This window comes from Seriola lalandi, unplaced genomic scaffold, assembly GCF_002814215.2.
Source record: "Seriola lalandi dorsalis isolate HSWRI2012SDOR001 ecotype SW California unplaced genomic scaffold, Sedor1 jcf7180002054065, whole genome shotgun sequence".
Classification (NCBI taxonomy): domain Eukaryota; kingdom Metazoa; phylum Chordata; class Actinopteri; order Carangiformes; family Carangidae; genus Seriola; species Seriola lalandi.
In genome coordinates, this window is record NW_019524618.1 from 51,979 (window position 1) to 70,596 (window position 18,618).

The window sequence follows — 18,618 nt, forward strand, 5'->3', positions numbered from 1 at the left end:
ACACACACACACACACACAACAGGTGTGAACCTCAGTCACTTTATATGTGATACCACTCCTATCCCATAAAGTAGACCTGACAAACCCAAAGTGATAAGACTACTTTGCAAACACACAAGGCAATGTAACAGTGATTTTTTTCAACATTTATGAAGAGTTCAGTTGAGGAAAATAACCATATTCTTTTAATTGAAAGGTGCACAATTATAAATCCATCATCAAGATTTCAGAAAAAGGAGGGTCCCATTAAAAAGCTGAAAATTATCATAAGTTGTAATTCTGCTGCCTCTGACCTACACACAAAGCACTCAACATTTGTGTTAACCTTGTTAACCTTCTGTATCTATCATCAGGCAAGCACTCATGCATGCCTGGTGATAGATACAGAAGAGTTGTGACGTGGAAGTTCCCCTAAAATTCCCCTACTTTATGTATCAAGGGACTCATTTTCTATATAATAGCTATTGCAGTTTTTCAGAGAACTTTGACAAAAACACAGCTTCACAAATAGATTGTTCATTGTGATTGAAAATATTTACAGTACTAAAAATAATATAATTCATTCTCCAGAAGTAATCCAACAAAATCAAATAACTTTGGTAAGTCAGACTGTTTATAGAAAAATACTCTTTGTGGTTCCAGTTCCCCAGCTATATTCTAAAAGCGGGGTGAAAGCCAGATCTGGGGCTTTAAAGTAATTCCCCATGTTATTTCCCAATATTTTTACTTCTCAGAGAACAGTATACCTTTGTAAAATTTACTGCTGTCTGTAACAAAAGACCATTGCTCCTGATATGACCTTCGTAGCTTGATCATGTATAACCCAACACCACGATCCATTGCCTGGTTTATATTTGTGTTTCATACTGGTGTTCATATTTTAACCTTGAGAAGTTACTACTCAAAACATGCCTGTGTTCATCAAAACCTGTAAGCAGACACTGGGTCTTATTTATCAGCCAGTTTCTTTAAAAAAATCTTACTGAAAACACGCAGACGTCTCAAATTTAAATACAAACACAAATACATTACAAATCTTTTCAATACATGTCAGATGACTTTTATAGAACTTGTTTTGATCAGTGATCATTCTCTTTCTTTTATTTCAGGCTGCACTCAGTCTTGACTGGATACATCCTCATTGTGATAGGTGTTGCTTTGCTTCATCAAGAGCCTGAAATGAAGAATGATAAATGTCAGCCTTTAAAAATATCTTTAAGTGGAACTCAGATGATGTGAATGGGAAACAGAGTGGGAACCTTCTGAATAGCGTTCATGGAGGAGTCGTCTTTTTGCAGTTTGGCATGGGTTAAGGCTCTCTCAAAGCTGGCGACACTGGATTCAAAGTTTCCAAGGTTCACTGATAATAAACACAGTGGAAATTACTTAAAGGTCAGGTCACTAGTTTGTACAGTTACAACAGCATTAGAATACTAGAAGATGACATGTTACTGTTAATCGAAATTTTCAAATATGAAGTGATAAAACCAGACAAAGAATTACTTTCTGATTGTGCCACCAACACGTTGGCATTTATCTGCCATTTTTCGTCAGCAATTTCATCAGCCGCAGCAACTGAACGGACGCCATAGTCTCGGGCTTCTTTATGGCGATTAAGCTCCAGGTAACACCAACCAATTTCGTGAAACAACCAGGTGTTCTCCAAACCACCACGCACAAGTGGTATTTTCTTTTCCCAGCTGAATTGAGAAGAAAATGAAATAGAGAAGAGGGAGAAGAAAAGTTAATAAATATAATGTCACCAATAAACTAATCTTCCATAGTAATTTCTCAATGTAAGATAATACTTGTTATGAAAGGTGTGACTAGAAAAGATTACCATCAAAATAGCATTTTTTGCTAAGGATGGCCATGTCGCATATTTCACAAGAGCAGTAGATATTTCATTATTTACTTACAACTCAATGGCCTGTGTCAACTGTCCAATTTGGGCATATACTCTGCCAATGTTGTCCAGCGCCCTGGACATTGCTTCTGGAAGTTTGCTGTTGATAAGAAAGATTACTGAACATCTGATCTATTGTTGTACTATACTTTGACTCCTCTTGTGTAATTTCTTCAGATTCTCACCACTGTTTAGCCAACTCCAAGTCTTTTTGATGATGGTCTAATGCTTTCTCCATATCTCCCAGGTACATCAAAGCATTCCCAATGCAACTGTGCAGGCTGCCCAAAACCTTTTTTTTATTAGGTGCATCTTTCTCTGACCATCCCTGCACTGTCTTCATGACCTCTTTTGCCTTCTTGAGATTACTCTCTGCATTTCCGGATGTCAACTCTAAGACAACAAACATAAAGTAAACACTTTTAGGCTAAAAAGAAACACACAAGGCTACAAGTTCAGCCAGAGTCCTGACTTACCTGCATCAAAGTCATCCAGGCTCTTCAGCAGGGACAGAGCAGGTTCAGAGGGTGCAATGGGAGAGAGCTTGCTACATTTTTGTTGCATGAGCTTACGATCCCTTTCCCGTGCACAGATAGGTTTCTCCTGGTTCCACAACTCAGTGCAATTGTCGAGGTATGTGAGGGAGCTCTGAATGACATCCTGCAGTTGTTCCCCATTCTTCATCTTGCCTTTTACCAAATCTGCAGATCATTGCGTAACAGTTTTAAATATCAGTTTATTAAAAGTGAACAACATCATTGTATTTAGGATTAAACAAACATATTGAACAGTACTGAATAGTGGAGAAACTAATAGTTAACATCTGAAGCCACGACAACAGCAAACTTCATTCAATCTCTATTTAATCAGGTATATTCAAATGAAAGATGTAGAGAGACAAAAGTATAGTCAGAAAAGGTTATAGAAATAACATAGTACCTTTGTCTTTCAGCAGGTTTTCTAGATATTTCTTATCACTGTAAAACTCTCCCAGCAGTTGTTTGATTGTCTTTTCACTCTTGGGGGTCTTCTGGGTCTGCTGTTTTTTTTCCTTCTTCAGATGCTGAATAGCAGTAATTGGCCGTACCCTCTTTACAGGTCAGTCATTCAGAAACATAGTATTGTGCTTCAGATGGGAGGTCAGGGTGAACATTACATATAGAAAACTGTTAAGTCTATGTTAACCCATTGGTTAAAGAAGTGATCCTGGGTAAGACTCAAATACTGTTCAGAAGTTTCTTTTTTTTTTTGTCTTTTCTGTTGCAGTAGAATTGCTTGGTTGCTGTATGCATGCAGTTATCCTTAACAGCTCTGTCTCCAAGCATGCATGCTAAATACTGGATTACTGAAGGGCAAGTGAAAGACTTACCTCCTCATCTTTTTGGAGACATGATAAATCTCCCTTAATCTCCAGTTTTACAGATGAAGGGCCTGTAATGATTTAGATTTTAAGTGTGAATTGTGAGAAAGATATTCATATGCTGTCATTATAATTTAAGTCACAAAAATGTGTTAAATTACTTACAACCAACAGAGTTTTCTATGGACTCCTGTGCTTTTTGGATACCCAGTCTGAACTCCTGTATATGTGGACGTAGCTTTTGTCCTGTGTGGTAAAACACCAGTGCGAATTCAAATTCTCCCAAGTAGTATAAAGCCTCTGCCTTCTGGTACAATCCCTAAAAAATCATGATAAAATAAATTCTCGTAGGCTTCACTTTTCATAGTTTCTCGTATATTTACCATAGAGTTCTGTCTTGAGGTCTGTGATTTAAATAGTATAAATGCATATAAATATAATGCATGTATTTTTGTCTAGACGCTGGAACGCACAATCGTAAATATTTCTGCAGACTCATGTGTACCTCGAAAAATGTCACGTCTTCTTCGAGTGAAGCCTCTGCATCTTTTAAAGCGTTTTCAGATTGCCCCATCTTCAGGTAACATTTGGCTCGGCCAACATAGCAGTTCTTATCATCAGGCTTTAAAGTCAGAGCCTAAACAAAGAGCAAAAACAAGGCATTCCGTACCTACATTGAAAAGTTGCACTGACAGCCTTGGACAATGCGTTATCACCACAAGATGATGAGCTCCAGTTAGGACAATGTGCTATGCCTGACGTTGGCTAGGTAACTAGTTTCTTTGTTCTTACCGTTGTGAATCTGTCTATAGCCTTTTTATACTCTCCTTTAATGTAAAGCCAATCCCCGTCGGCCATTAAAGTGGAGAATACGCTCTGTGGCTTTTGACCATCGTCGCCTCCATCTTTGCCTGACATTTTTTTTTGTCACGTTAAACTTAATTCACAGACGAACGCTCACAGAAAACTTAACTCCGGAAGGTATCCAAACACACTAACACCTCCGGTATCCTAGCAACCACACCAACAAACTAGAAGGAAGGAAAGTAACGCCATCTACTGGCCGCTTACCGCGGCACAACAAAAATCTGCTTTCAGTATGAATTATACATGTGGTAATAACCTTATCATTAAAGGTTGATAATTTTGTTTAAATTGTTAATACTGATACTATTCCAGTAAAATTAAATGAAAAAAACAGTTAAGGGGAAACCCAGAGGAGGCCAACTTTATTGACATGGCTGGTACTTTTCAAGGGTAAAGAGAGGATGGTTTCACCATAAGGGCAAAAACAAGGAAAGCAAAGATGAGGATGCTTTTCTTTTCATCATGAAATGCACCAAGAGAACAAAACACTCATCAGGAAGCAACTGAACATTACAAGGTTTCATCATCACACAAGTGCCTGACTTTCTTAGACGATGGCAAACATATCACAGGTCAATGTTCTATTATCTGTTGCATTGAGTAAAATTAGACAGCTTGCATCACAGTCAAGGAACACAAAGAGCATAATCTATTTCTGTGCAATACTTCATGCTGATCAAGCAAAACAATTACCTTCCTGAATTTGTGTCAAAGGGACGCTCACAATCGATGTCGCTTTCAAACGTTTACATAATAGAAAAGTGTCCTCATCTTACACCAATGGTTCTATCAGACAGCAAATTTACAATAAATATACATATCAAAATAAAAAAAATGGAAAAAAATCATCAACTATCATCACAAATCAACACTTTACATTCCAGTAAAATGTACAATGCAGCAATCTGTGAATGGCAACATCAAACATAAAACCTGTGACAACAAGAGGTAGGGGGACTTCGCTGGCAACAAAGCCAGCACAGCTGTCTCCACTGCCATCTTTCTAGTGTGCTTCAGCTGTACTTTATGTGTAGGTCTAGGCTCCACGTGTTGTGAATTTTAAAAATGCTCAAATGCTCGTATTGGCTTATGACAAGGAGGCAGTTTTCAGTGTGAATTCGTAGCAGCCAACTCTGTCTGTCTGTCTGTCTGACTGACAGGGGAAAGGGGGGAGGTGCTGATTGCTCAGTGATTTTCTTCAGAAATCATTAAGCAATTTATTAATTTTCATGCAGAGAATACACCGTCAGCAGTAAGTTGAGACGAGCCGGATAATAGCTTGCTCAGTGCTCAGTTGCATCTCAAGAGTTTCCCCAGGATGTCACTTCCTGTATGGATCCCTAAAAGCTCTGATACAATAGCTGCACAATCTCTTTTATCTCAAAAATCCAGAAAATGTTTGGACCATTGTTGCTAGCCATTACTGGCTTTAAAGTTTGTTTCATTCTGGAGGGAAAAAAACAAATCCAAAACCAGTAACACTATCAACTCAGTCTGAGCTGTCTTGGTGTCCTTGCTATACGGGCGTTAAATCATTTGCTGTATGTGGTCATTGGGTTGCATTCATTCAGTCAATGGCATAGACAAGAATCTGACTTGCAATCAGTCAGTTATTAAATACGGATGGTGGGTCAGGGAGTTGACATTGTTGAAAAGTCCTGATGCAGTAACTGTTTAGGTAGACGAATCCTCCAATTAACCAAACTGGAAGAAGAAATTTCCTGGTCCAGATGCTGAAACAAATGACAAACAAGTCAATAACTGAAATACAAAATTAGAGTATCTTTCCAAAGTGGTTGACCGAAGAGCATCACATCACTTCTCTCAGTTTTTTGGATACAAATAGAACATAAATTACCTTCAAAACTAAAACCTCCTGGGCCTCCAAAGAACGCCTTGAAAATGTTGTTGGCATCAAAATCTGGCAGAAAGAAATTGCAAGTAAGAAAAGTCATCAACACAGAGAACTTTCCAGCCAGGTTGAACCTTCTCACTATAAAATCAATTGCTCCTTTATAATAAAGAAGTGACTCATTGGCTCAGACATGACTTGTATTTCGATCTGTTCACCCTCGAAACCTCCCACCCCAAGGCTTGCCCAGGTGCTGACCTCCCATGTTCATGCCGTCATCCTCAAGATCCTGGCCGCTGTCATAGCGTGACTTCTTCTTTGGGTCTGAAAGCACACTGAAGGCCTCGCCCACCTCCTTGAACTTCTTCTCTTCTTCTTTCTGCACCTCAGGACTAGCTCCGCTGTGACGGTCTGAGGAAAGGTATAGAATAGAAGTGTTATGTTTGTTAATCACACATTAGATGTTTCTGTTCCTGTGTAAAATCACAATACTTGAAGAAATAAATCACCTGGGTGATGTAAAAGTGCACGTTTGCGGTAAGCTTTCTTGATCTCATCTTCCGTGGCATTCTTATCCACCCCTAGCACTTTGTAGTAATCTTTCCGTTTGCTTTTCTTCAACTCCAGCTGGGCATTTTTCAGGAGGTGCTTGTGTTCTATGGAATAATGGAAAGAAAAGAAGGAACGGGTTAATAAACAACAGGAGTATCAATGTTATTAAAGTGGCAGAAGGTAGCAAAACAGTCATAAGCTCCCAGTGCATAATGTTTAAGCACCATGAATTAGAAAAATGAAGAGGAATGCTGGAGTCAGATTCTCACCTTTTGTCTTCTCTGTCTGGTAAACCTTCTCATAGTCTCGCACTGCCTCTTCATACTGCTCTGTGTCCATGTAGCTGCAACACAGTATGCACAAGTCTGTCATTGTTTCTTTAACAAATTTGAATAATAGAAAAAAAGTGTAATTGATGATAATGACACTGTCTTCTGTTTGTCCTGGTGTGTAATAGAGTTAGCAGATAATAGAGATAGCAAGAGCTACTTGCTATCTCTATTAACAACAGAGTTAGAAATATTAGAAGTACCACTGTGCTCTCCGTAAATAGGCCTTGATGTAGGTCTCATCCAGTTTAATGGCCTTTGTGCAGTCTTCAATGGCCTGTTCTAGTTTCTTCAGCTTTCAAAGAAAAAGAAAAAAAGTATGACCATGCAAAGCAGACACAGAAACGTAGTGGTCTTGATTTGACAGAAGAAAATACAAAAAAGGAAATATTCCAAAAAACTTTATACTGTCATAGGAACAGAATGAGGACTCTGCAAACTAACTGACTGAGGACTTGCGTGTGTGTGTGTGTGTGTGTGTGTGTGTGTGTGTGTGTGTGTGTGTGTGTGTGTGTGTGTGTGTGTGATGCATGCCAATTACATTACTGTAAGCCTGGAACAAGCCTATCATTCTAGACTTATCAAAAATATCTCAGTCCAGTGCACTGTAGGAGTCACAGTTTGGAGTTTTGTGTGTTTGTGGTTGTGTCCTTACCTTTATCTAAACAGACACAAGTCTTACTCTGTCCTTATCTGCTACTTTGTGTTTTGTCAGAGCTGTTTGTGTCCATATCTCGTTTGCAATTTTTACTGATATGGTGTCAAATATATCCAGCTTTTTGTGGCAAACAGCCACACAGTCATTAATTAAGTAGGTTTTTATGTTAATCCTGTGCTAATGACTATAAAATTTCTTTCTTACATGACCAAAATATAAAAGTGTGCATTATCTTCTCAAGTGTTGTGTTTGAAATGACTAAAACCAAGGATGAGAGGATTCTCCCATAATGAAAAACAACTCGTCAGATGTCCAAACAACAAGTGGTATCTCTCTTGTGCATATGTCTCACCTTAGATCCAACAGTGGCCCTATTACAGTACAGTTTGGCATTAGTCTTGATGTTGTTGGGGTCTATTGTTAATGCCTCAGAGTACAGCTCATACGCTGCCTCAAAGTTTCCCTCCTTGAACGCCTTGTTCCCCTCCTCCTTCTTGGCTTTTAGTGCTTTGGCATTCTGGGAAAACAAACACATAGGACAATCTTAAAAATCTACTCTGGCCCATCTTTGCGGTAGTAGAAGTCAATCTGACTTAAGATGGATAAAAGAAGTACTGAAATATGTTTTCTTTTCTGTTTCTTCAATTTTCCTCAGTTAACAGCAGTTTTTCTTAGCAATATTCATAGTGAAAATGGTTTAACTGGTTCACAAAACTCTTCTCTTCTGAATAACTCACTCTGCATGCAAGCCGAGCCTTGTCATGGTCAGGAGCCATACGCAGGGCCTGAACAAAGAACTGGACGGCCTTGTCAATGCAGTCCTCATAGTAGAGACAAAGACCACGCACATACAGTGCGTCTGCATTAGTGGAGTCCATTCGCAGAATATCACTGAATGGAAGCAAAAAAGATCAATGTTAATGTTAGAAAAAAACATACATATTAAAAAGAAAGAGAAATCACACCAAAAAATATGGCATTCTGTGTCATCATCTGTAATAGTTTAGTTCACATCAAACTACGGCAAACTGTGGAAGCTATATTTCCCTGCAGTGATGACACATTGCCAAGGATGCAGTGGTGTGGCAACTGAAATGTAAATGTGGTAAGAGACATGTGCATAATGGAAAGAGGGCATCATCCAAAGTTATTAGTTGCCCTCTTTAAACTGTGAGAATGACTGTGCCCACCTCTCTGAAAACAAAGCCAGAACCACACAGTTCCTGAGGGCACTACCCAGAGAATTGTCATTTTCAAGTCAAATTAACACAGTGGAGTGATTGTAAGGCTGTGCCATTTGTATAGTCTTGTGATTACAAATTTGAGGTCAAGTGTATACTTCTTACACCCATGTGCCAAAACTAAAATAACTCTTAAGAAACATAAAAACACAAAGTGGTGCATGTAGTTTTTAGAACCATCATGCGTTGAGGCCCGTGGATTTCTGTAATCGTGCGTACTCGCAATCATCAAAGATGAGTCAGATCAATAAATCACAGTAAACCTGGTGCTTTTAATAAGATTATGGCTCTATAGAATTGTCTGACTTTCCGGATGTGTACATTTTACATAACTTTTTTCAAATCACATCTCACTCTTTTCCCATTTCTATAGAGCTCTGTGATATAGGATTACTCATTTGTTGTATCTAACTGATAAACAGGTCTCTAATATGATCATAATGAATGCTGTATAGATGTATTGGTGTGACATGGTGTGGCACATGCACAACCCTGTATCTCATTCTGCTTTCACCTTGCGATCATTGTGACAAATTTCAATACTGTTTACTATTTTTAAATATGCATTGTTACCTGGCAACAGACTGAGCCTCTGGGTAGCGTCCCAGCAGGGCTAAGCACTCTGCCTTCAGTATCTTGAACCTGTGACAGGCTGAGGCTGACTCCAAGGCCCGGTCCATGCAAAAGACGACCTAGAAACAACCAAAGAATATCCGTAGTCTGTGTTGCTTGACATACCATAGCATATAAATCCCAAAATGAAGTAACACTGTAACCACTGAGTAGCTTACCATCCTGAAGTCTCGCTTGTCAAATCCAATCTCTGCCATTCTCTCATATTCAAGGATAGATTCTGCATTCTTCAGCTGCCAAAAGAATTTGTGGTATTCAGTGACAAAGAAAAAGACCTCTAGTAGATAGTTGACTTCAGTGCTGTGCAGCCACTACTGGTCTCTCTTTTGTGCCATGCTTAGTGATTGCAAAATCAGGTCAATGTTAGCAGCAGTGGCTCTCTGAATAACCTCAAACTTGTATCCTGGCTTGCTCATTGGGAAGTGACAGTAACTCTGGCTGATATCCTCTTAAACCGCTCAGTATCAGACTTTTGCACTTTATTTGCACTGGCTAGGCCAAAGCTTATCTGACAGTGGATAATCACATCCCAATTGCCAGATCATGCTGAGGCCAACTCACCTCCTGCTGTGCCTGGCTGCTATCTGGCTCCAGCTCCAGAACCCTCTGGAAGCAGCGACTGGCAGCCATAGCATTGCCAAGGGACAGGTGGCACTTGCCCTCTCGCAGATGGCCCTGTGGGTAAAATACTTACAGTTCACAAACTCAACATTCCTCAATTCCCACCCTTGCTAAAATCAATTGGGTGAACAAGAACAAAAACAAAACCATGACTAGTTACAATTTGCGCCTTTGTTTTTTGACAGATCTTTTAAGACTTGTGACCTTTATTATACACAGATACACATAAGGTTTGTGTGATTGATTTATTGATTGATCAATATTATAGAGATGTGCTACAGCATATCACTATGTACAAAAATGTATGCATGGATAAAACTGGTTACACAATAGCTGCAAAGCTCTGCAATGTAGAAAACAACTACACTCAAAGTTGTGCCAAACTTCTCCAAATCTCAAGTTAAAGTTCCTAAGTAGATGCTGTTGTAAAGGTGTCACTCACAGAAAATATCTAGCAATGCAAGACAAAAAATGAATGGATTTCCCATTTAATAGAATGTAAGGGCTTGTTTCCCCACAGCCTACCTTCATGAAGGTGTTATCTAGTCGTACTGCTTGCTGGGAATCCTCTAAAGCCTCTCTATACCGGCACAACATCATTAATGTGGCTGCCCGGTTTCCATAGTAACTTGCGTTCTTTGGACACATGTCTGTATAAAAAAACAAGTTGGTTGACACCACACCAAAGTCACACAGACTTCATGCTATTGTGGCCTATCCAATACAAGAAGTCAACATTAGTTCCAAACATAAAGAAGACTAACGAGAATTATATAGGAATAATTACCTATGGCCTTGGTGTAATAATTGAATGCTTCTGCATAATCCTTCTTGATATAAAATGCATTGCCTTGCTCTTTGAAGCCCTCTGCTTCCCTGTGTAAAAGTGAGCAGGAAGACAGAAAAATGTTAAACGCAAATTGAACACAGAAGTCTGAGATGAGTAGCTCTGAGAATAGATCACGAATATACTGTATGTGGTTGTTAACTGGCTGGGTTGGCTTTACACTTCATTATTCACATTGTAAGACCGTTATGTCTGAGCATCACATTCATAATCACCTGTATGTCCATTATTATTTATGACAGTGTGAATTTAAGATTTCACTGGCCTGAGTTAGCTAAACATAGTAAGAGCCAAACCAGCAGGGCAGAAGTGTCTACACCAATCATACACGTAGCTATTTTGTGAAGCAGACAGGCAGAGCAGAGCCAGGAACATATGACACCATGCTGTGGGCCACTGCCATTACTTTTTTTGGAAGCCTTTCATGTTTTACATCACGACCACACAGTGAGTGAATGGTGTCATTAACTAATTATCCAGCTAGCACCATTCTGGGAATATTGCAATGACGTGAACGCGGTACTCTCGGCCTGATCAACTTTTACAGTCGACAGGTATCGGCACATTTTCACATATGACAGTGTCTCCGACTGCAACCCAGAAATCCAGCACAGGAGCTAGCAACCAATCCGAACGTTATCCTGTGCCAAATTTAGCTAAACAGTTAGCGGCGGAACGCTAGTAAACGACGAGAAAATTAACATGGCATGGACTTGTGATGGCGCATATCAGTAAAAGACTGCTTTGTAGATGTAATTCTGCCGCTGACAACATAAACTTCATGTGTCGTACCTTTCTAATTCTTCGTCGCTGAGCAGGTCCATGTCAGGGTCCATGTTCACAGCATCACAGTTCTCCGTCGCCATTTTGCCGTCAATGGGGAGGGGCGGGGCCACATTACTGCAGTCGTTACGTACACTGTAAACAGGAAGTAGTCCGCTAGGTAAGGAACGTGGCTAGTTTGTAATTAAACATTTGTGTCATAACTAACGCATATATTCCAAATGTTCGACAATATCAGTGTCAATATGTGAATACACGAGTTTTAGTCGGGCTAGCTAGTTTCAAATAACATTAGCTGCTTAATATGGTGTATCTCTCCGAAAGCTAATGCTAAGCTATTCTTAGATGTCACATACATTATTGACTCTAACGATGTTAGCATACTGAGCTAGCTGACGTTTCACTTAGTAATATATATATATGACTAATCATTTTATATGTTTGCTGGCAAGCTATTTATTAGTTCTATGATAGTGAATGTGTCTAACAGAATAAACAGAAGCAACCTAGCTTCCCAAATAGCGTGTACTCTAATGCTATGCTATACAGTTACACTGTAATAAAGTAATTGACTCAACATTTTTCTATCTCTTCAGATTTTCTGACCTGAGGGAGAGTCATGGGCAAGAGCTGTAAAGTGGTTGTGTGTGGCCAAGGTGCAGTAGGTAAAACGGCTGTTTTGGAGCAACTACTGTATGCCAACCATGTTGCAGGTATAACTTTTTATAACAATATTGTGTTACATGTTGTACACTCATTATTTCAGATAACACGATCAGTATTTTCCACAACTTAATAAAAAAGCATAGCAGTGGGCATACAACACGTCTAGGCTTTGCTCACAGTTGCTTGGATCTAAAGTTCATACAATAATTGATTGTCAATAGTTTTAGTGGCGTTACATGTTTAAATATGCATTGTATCCAAATGTTACAGTCAAGGCACTAACAGTACATAATACACTTGATCATGAATGTGGAAGTTATAAACACATTCAACTTTTTTTTCATGCAATGTATTTTTTATGCAATTGAATCATCATCAAGTTTCAGGAACCCCACCTATAAAAACTGAATAAAGTGTTATCTTAGATATTTCTGTCTAGGTCCTGACACATCTTGTCAAAATGCTGCTGTGCTTTCAGTCAGGCACTTCTCGGAACAGCTTATACTCACTATGAACAGATGATAGCATCAGTAACAACACTGGGCGATTAACAGCATGTGATAATATCTAAGAAAAATAAAATACCATGACTGTGTAATTTCAGGTTTGGCGGATTAATATCACGCTTATTGCTACATTCCAGTTTAAGGTTTACAAGGATGCAAACATTAATTGGCATTTACTTAACCATTACTGACACGTACTGCATGTTTACATTTTTCTGCTGACAAACTGTCATACAAAGTGTCTTGATATTTGTTTCAAATAAGGGAATGTAAAAATGCTCAGTCACTTTGTGTTAATTACACAAGCAATTGTCTTAATACTTGTGCAGTATATCACCAAATGAAACACGGTTGTCTTTGTGTACTCACAGGTTCGGAGCCCATGGAGACCCTGGAGGATATCTATATTGGCTCCATAGAGACTGACCGTGGCACACGAGAGCAAGTGCGCTTCTATGACACCCGTGGACTCCGGGATGGGATGGAGTTCCCTCGACATTACTACACGTTTGCAGATGGCTTTGTACTTGTTTATAGCATTGACAGTAAAGAGTCCTTTAAACGAATGGAGGCACTCAAGAAGGACATAGACCGTCATAGAGACAAGAAAGAGGTAAGGGCTCACCACATTTATATGTTTAGTGAACAGCAAGATTTTAGAAGGCACCGATTTAGAGACACCAAAGCAATTCGGTCAGTTGTTTTTTTGTTCGATTACAATTTCTTAATAAACGTCCTATAAATGTTATGAGTGAGTGAATATAAATGTGAATAAGTGACATATAATACATAACTGAGCAAAACATCCTGCTTCAAAATACACAATGTCTTAATGCATAACACTGTTACAGTAGATATAGTAGATAGCTTGTGAGTCACTGTTATAATCTTGCTTTTGAGGTCAGGTTACATCAGGTTAACAATAATAGACGAATAGGTAACAGGTTAACAATAGCAGATTTTATAAATTCATGACACTACATATTTGAGATTTTCTGGGTCTAACACAGGTGTCTAGTAATTAAAGGCAACAATTTATGTTTATAGACATTTAGTGATCTTCCCTATGCACTGGAATGAGATGTAAGTTATTCATTTGAATGTTGTTTCCTTCCATAGGTAAAACTATAGCAGAAATACAGCAGATTTAGTGGGGGGCATTGATGTTGATGGTAATAAAGATTACACTGATGTCGATCTAACCTGATGATCCTGATCCACAGGTGACCATTGTTGTGCTGGGTAACAAGCTAGACAGGCAGGACGAAAGGAGAGTCGACTCTAACCTGGCCCAGAACTGGGCGAAGAACGAGAAGGTTCGTCTGTGGGAGGTGTCGGTGGTGGACCGACGTACACTCATTGAACCCTTTGTGTACCTGGCCAGTAAAATGACCCAGCCACAGAGCAAGTCCACCTTCCCTCTCAGTCGCAACAAGAATAAGGGCAGTGGTTCTACAGACAGTTAAATGACCAAACACTGTTGTCACATTCAAGAGGGAGTGAAAAGGGAGAAGAGGTGTGTTAAAGGGAACCCTATTTTACTAAAGGATCAATTTTGTTATGAAGGACTGAGGTCATAAAAGTTGGTTTTGAGAATCTGGAGAAGCGATGAGAGGAAAGGCAGGATGATTGTATGGATATTTATATACAGTGAGCACTGTTGGTATTGACATAGCATCTGCAGTATATTTGATGTTTTGGTGAAATACTTATTTGAATGTGGTGATTTCTTGATTTTATTTTGACATATCAGCTAAGATCATCAAAGCATTCAAAGTTTTTTTGTTTGTCACTCCCACTTTATTGGGTTGGACTATGGTCAAACTGTTTATCCACATTCTTTTCAATTACATCTGTTGTCGTTGGTCCTACATAATATAATTCTCAGACTACTGACGATCAGCATTTCATTTCGGTGTATACTTAAAAAGTCCAGAGTTTTAAGATAGATTCATAGTGCTCACTGTATAGATAAATTAGCACATGCACACATGTACGTGTGCTACTATTATATGTACATGTACACACAGACCAAATCAGAAATGGCTGCAGTTTCAAACGTTACATAAATTTCACATCACACGAATGCTGAATCTCACATGTTGTATAAGTTATGATGGGTGAAGAGATTTACTGATATATTATTGATGGTGTACAGTAATTGTGCTTTTTGTTGGACTGGAGATTTGTTACACTGTATGTATGCAGAGATTCACTGTTGGATTTTGTAGAGTGAATGATTGACATTCCTTACCACATATGGCCTTCTGTACAGGCTTTAAATATGAGATAAAAGACGTTCAGATGAAAGGCGGTTTCTGCAGGCTCAGGTGCTACTTTTTTTCTGCTTGCTACACTTAAAAAAAACTTGGGGCACAATATATATATATTAAAATGTCATATCATCAACAACACAGCTCACATTATCAGTTACAGTCACTGCTGAAGTTGGAGCCGGTCTATTCATACTGAGCTGTACAATGAAACCCATAAGAACACATTACACATTCACTGACCTGATCATCCAGGGTGCAACTCAAGATCAAACGCGCAGCTTTTAATATATGTTTTATTGAAAAGGGGAAATCTCTTGATATTGTCTTGAATATTCATGTGTTAGAGTCTATCAACTCAACTTATCATTCAACTTTTTTGTGAATATCTAGCATTCAAGTTTTAATATCCTTAAAATGTGTTCACTTGATATTTGTTTGCATGTTTTGTAAACAAATTAAAGGATATTTTTCCCAGTGCCTGACCAGGGTGGTTTTCAGTGTAATGTCTGTTGTAGTTTGTTTCATGGCCAGTAGATGTCTCTGCAAAACACTGGATGTTGTCATGAAATCAGTTACTATTACTGGAGGCTGTTGTGAACTATCTACTTTTAAGGAAAATATTGATATGCATCCACATCTGCACCAGACTGTAACCAATCTCTGGTTACACTGGAGGTTGAATCCGCTTCTTGTAAACTGCTCTGGACAAAAGCCTCTGCCAAATGATTCTAATGAACTCGTTGTCATTTGGACATTTGTTTGAATTCTGAGCACATGGGTGTCACATGTGACAGTTAAATACTTATTGATTCATACCAGTGTAAGAACAAAAATAGAGATCAGGAGGCAAACGAAATTGTCAAGTGTCACGCAATAAACCCTCTTCAGTGTATGTGATGATTTTTGATGCAAACAAAAAGCAACACACACAAAAATGAAATATATAATATATTCATGACAAACATAGTGAGGAAAAATGTTCCATGTGCCAGTGACTCACTGGTTAGTGGAAATTCTATGTCGACTGATTTTCTTCTCTTTTTTTTTTTTGCCCCTAAACTGACACCAAAACACCAATGCAACCTTCAGGTACCTGCGATTGTCTGTGCACTGCTGCTTTTTCAGAATTCTGCTGTGTATCATTTCTGCAAATCGAGAAAACTGGTTGAAAACAATATCTTTCAGCTGAACAGCAAGAAATCTGAGGTACTTATATTTGGTCCCTCTAACTCCAGAAGCCTCCGCGCAAATAAGCTAGACCACCTCAAACCATATGTGAAGTCTCATGCAAATAACCTGGGTGTTATCCTTGACAAGCACATCACTTCTGTTGTCCAAAACAGTTCCTATCAGCTAAGAACCATTTCCAAACTTAAACCGATTTTGTCCTTCCATGATATGGAGGGCAAAATTGACTGGGCTATTGTAATTCTTTGTTTTTAGGCCTTCCCCAGTCATCATTATCTCGCTTGCAGTTGGTCCAGAATGGAGCCACAGGGATGTTCATTGGCTCTAAGAAGAATGAACACATCACCCCAGTCTTAGCCTCTCTCCACTGGCTCCCTATTCACTTTAGAATTCAGTTTAAGATCATGCTGATTACCTGATACCTTACCCTTTAATGTCCAAGCCCCACCTTACATCTCAGACCCTATTCATCGGCACTTAGTTCCTGGATCTCTCAGATCTGAAAGCTCCTCCCTCCTGTATGTTCCGTGATCACGACCGAAACTGAAAGGTGACAGAGCCTTTGCAGTTGCTGCTTCAAAATTAGGGAACCAGCTGCCATTAGATATCAAATGTGCTCCCTCCATCTCTATTTTTAAATCTAAGCTAAAGAGACATTTTTATTCACAGGCCTTTTTAGCTTACTTACCTTGTAGTCTGTTGTGTCATAGTAAATTCTCACTAAAATATACTATGCATTATAAATATACTAAATGTTAAACTTATATAATCTAATGGAATAGCTATACTCACAACTGAAGCTGGATTTGTATGTGAAGCCTTTATTGAAGTAGGATTGTTATAAAATGGAACCTAGTGAATGAGGATAAAAAATGGTCTGAAGGACCCTGGGAGCAATGGTGTTGGAGTAGCAGCCGTAGCGAGGCCCAGATTGAGGATAGACGAGAGCCTTAGGTTTATGGTAGAGGGGAGGCTTTGGATGCCTGGCCCTACTACGATGCCTTGGCACAGGAGTCTTTTTTCCTCCAACAGCTGTCATGTTCATAATTGGTATATTAGCTCCTTATAATTTTCTTGTTTTTGTCAGTATGTTTACATGTTCTGTATACAGTATGTTTACTATGCTTTACTCGCTTTCTACTTATTCTATACATTTGATTTACTTGCTTTTATTTATTTTCATTGTCATTTGTTTAGAACTTTGGTCAGCTCAAGCTCTGTTTAAATGTGCTCTAGAAATAGAGTTGACTTGACTTGAAAATTGTACCAAGTTACGAGCCTGTGTATATTCTCATTTATCCAGGTCATAGTATCCTAAAGGAGTTTTTTTAAATCGAAAACAACTGGACTAGGTTATTTGTCTGGGAAGACGTTTCACCTCTCATCCAAGAGGCTTCATCAGTTCGTGTACGCATCTGACCAGGCTAGGACTGGTCAGGACCAGGACCAGTCCTAGCCTGGTCCTGGTCCTGGTCCTGGTCCTGACCAAATAACCTAGTCCAGACCAAATAACCTAGTCCAGTTGTTTTTCGATTTAAAAAAAACTCCTTTAGTGTACCAAGTTACTGGAACATTAATTAGTTTGGCAGTCAATATCTGTTGAAAAGTCACATTGATTAATTGTTGTACAAGCTTAAACCAGTTTGGGAGTATAGTGAAAACACCCAGCCAGACTAGGTCAGAGATGTTTGAGCGGAGGAAAGGATCTGCTGGTTCCACGCAGGTGTGCTGACTGGAGAGGTTAATTTAAGATAATGAGAAAACCTCAAGTGGAACATTTATGAAATGATATTATGTTCACCTTAGTTTCCCCAGAGGGTGCTATCATGTACTATCACATTTCAATCATGTTCTTTTTAATGACTAGGATTGAACTAGTGCACCGATGTTATTTCACTCAAGATGGTTCAGTTATTATATCATACATTCGGGCTATGACAGTACACAGTGATGTTAATTTGATGTCCCCAAGGTAAAACAGTGAGGGAGAGACTCCTGCATGTTGTCAGTACATTCTCCTGTCAAAGCTTTCTGTTCAGGGCCTCCATGTCTGTATTGACCTCCATAAAAAACAGAAAAAGAAGATTTACAATAAAAAATAAAATGAAATACATGGGGGGGGGGGTCGATTTGTCACTTGCCTGTGTGATTTATGAACCTCCCTCTTCCTCTAGACTACACTAACCACAAAAGAGAAATTTCTCCTTGCTTGTGACACTCACAGTGCAACAAGGCGACACCCTTGCGTTGCCACCAGTAATACTCTTTTACTGTTGCATGACAGCATGTCTCATGACTGCAGCTGAGCATCCAGCTCTCCCGGGGGGTGGGG

General features: G+C 39.1%; 3 protein-coding genes across 3 annotated transcripts; 1 reads left to right on the plus strand and 2 right to left on the minus strand.

Moving 5' to 3' along the window:
• Positions 1 to 1,038: 1,038 nt before the first annotated feature.
• On the minus strand, positions 1,039 to 4,229 carry odad4 (outer dynein arm docking complex subunit 4). Its single transcript, XM_023403182.2, has 11 exons — positions 4,060 to 4,229; positions 3,773 to 3,904; positions 3,433 to 3,586; positions 3,277 to 3,338; positions 2,847 to 2,997; positions 2,384 to 2,608; positions 2,093 to 2,300; positions 1,921 to 2,007; positions 1,505 to 1,701; positions 1,261 to 1,361; positions 1,039 to 1,175 (listed from the first exon to the last, which is right to left on the minus strand). Exons 1-11 carry the CDS (start codon positions 4,183 to 4,185, stop codon positions 1,140 to 1,142), a joined length of 1,479 nt encoding a protein of 492 aa, XP_023258950.1. The 5' UTR covers positions 4,186 to 4,229; the 3' UTR covers positions 1,039 to 1,139.
• A 239-nt stretch (positions 4,230 to 4,468) lies between these two features.
• On the minus strand, positions 4,469 to 11,753 carry dnajc7 (DnaJ (Hsp40) homolog, subfamily C, member 7). Its single transcript, XM_023403185.2, has 14 exons — positions 11,660 to 11,753; positions 10,808 to 10,896; positions 10,546 to 10,670; positions 9,961 to 10,074; positions 9,558 to 9,632; positions 9,340 to 9,458; positions 8,263 to 8,416; positions 7,878 to 8,042; positions 7,071 to 7,162; positions 6,808 to 6,881; positions 6,496 to 6,642; positions 6,245 to 6,397; positions 5,993 to 6,055; positions 4,469 to 5,867 (listed from the first exon to the last, which is right to left on the minus strand). The coding sequence occupies exons 1-14, from the start codon at positions 11,731 to 11,733 to the stop codon at positions 5,830 to 5,832; spliced, it is 1,482 nt and encodes a 493-aa protein (XP_023258953.1). The 5' UTR covers positions 11,734 to 11,753; the 3' UTR covers positions 4,469 to 5,829.
• nkiras2 (NFKB inhibitor interacting Ras-like 2) lies at positions 11,676 to 15,580 on the plus strand. The gene is made up of 4 exons (XM_023403186.2): positions 11,676 to 11,810; positions 12,247 to 12,363; positions 13,194 to 13,435; positions 14,046 to 15,580. Exons 2-4 carry the CDS (start codon positions 12,270 to 12,272, stop codon positions 14,286 to 14,288), a joined length of 579 nt encoding a protein of 192 aa, XP_023258954.1. The 5' UTR covers positions 11,676 to 11,810; positions 12,247 to 12,269; the 3' UTR covers positions 14,289 to 15,580.
• The last annotated feature ends 3,038 nt before the right edge of the window (positions 15,581 to 18,618 follow it).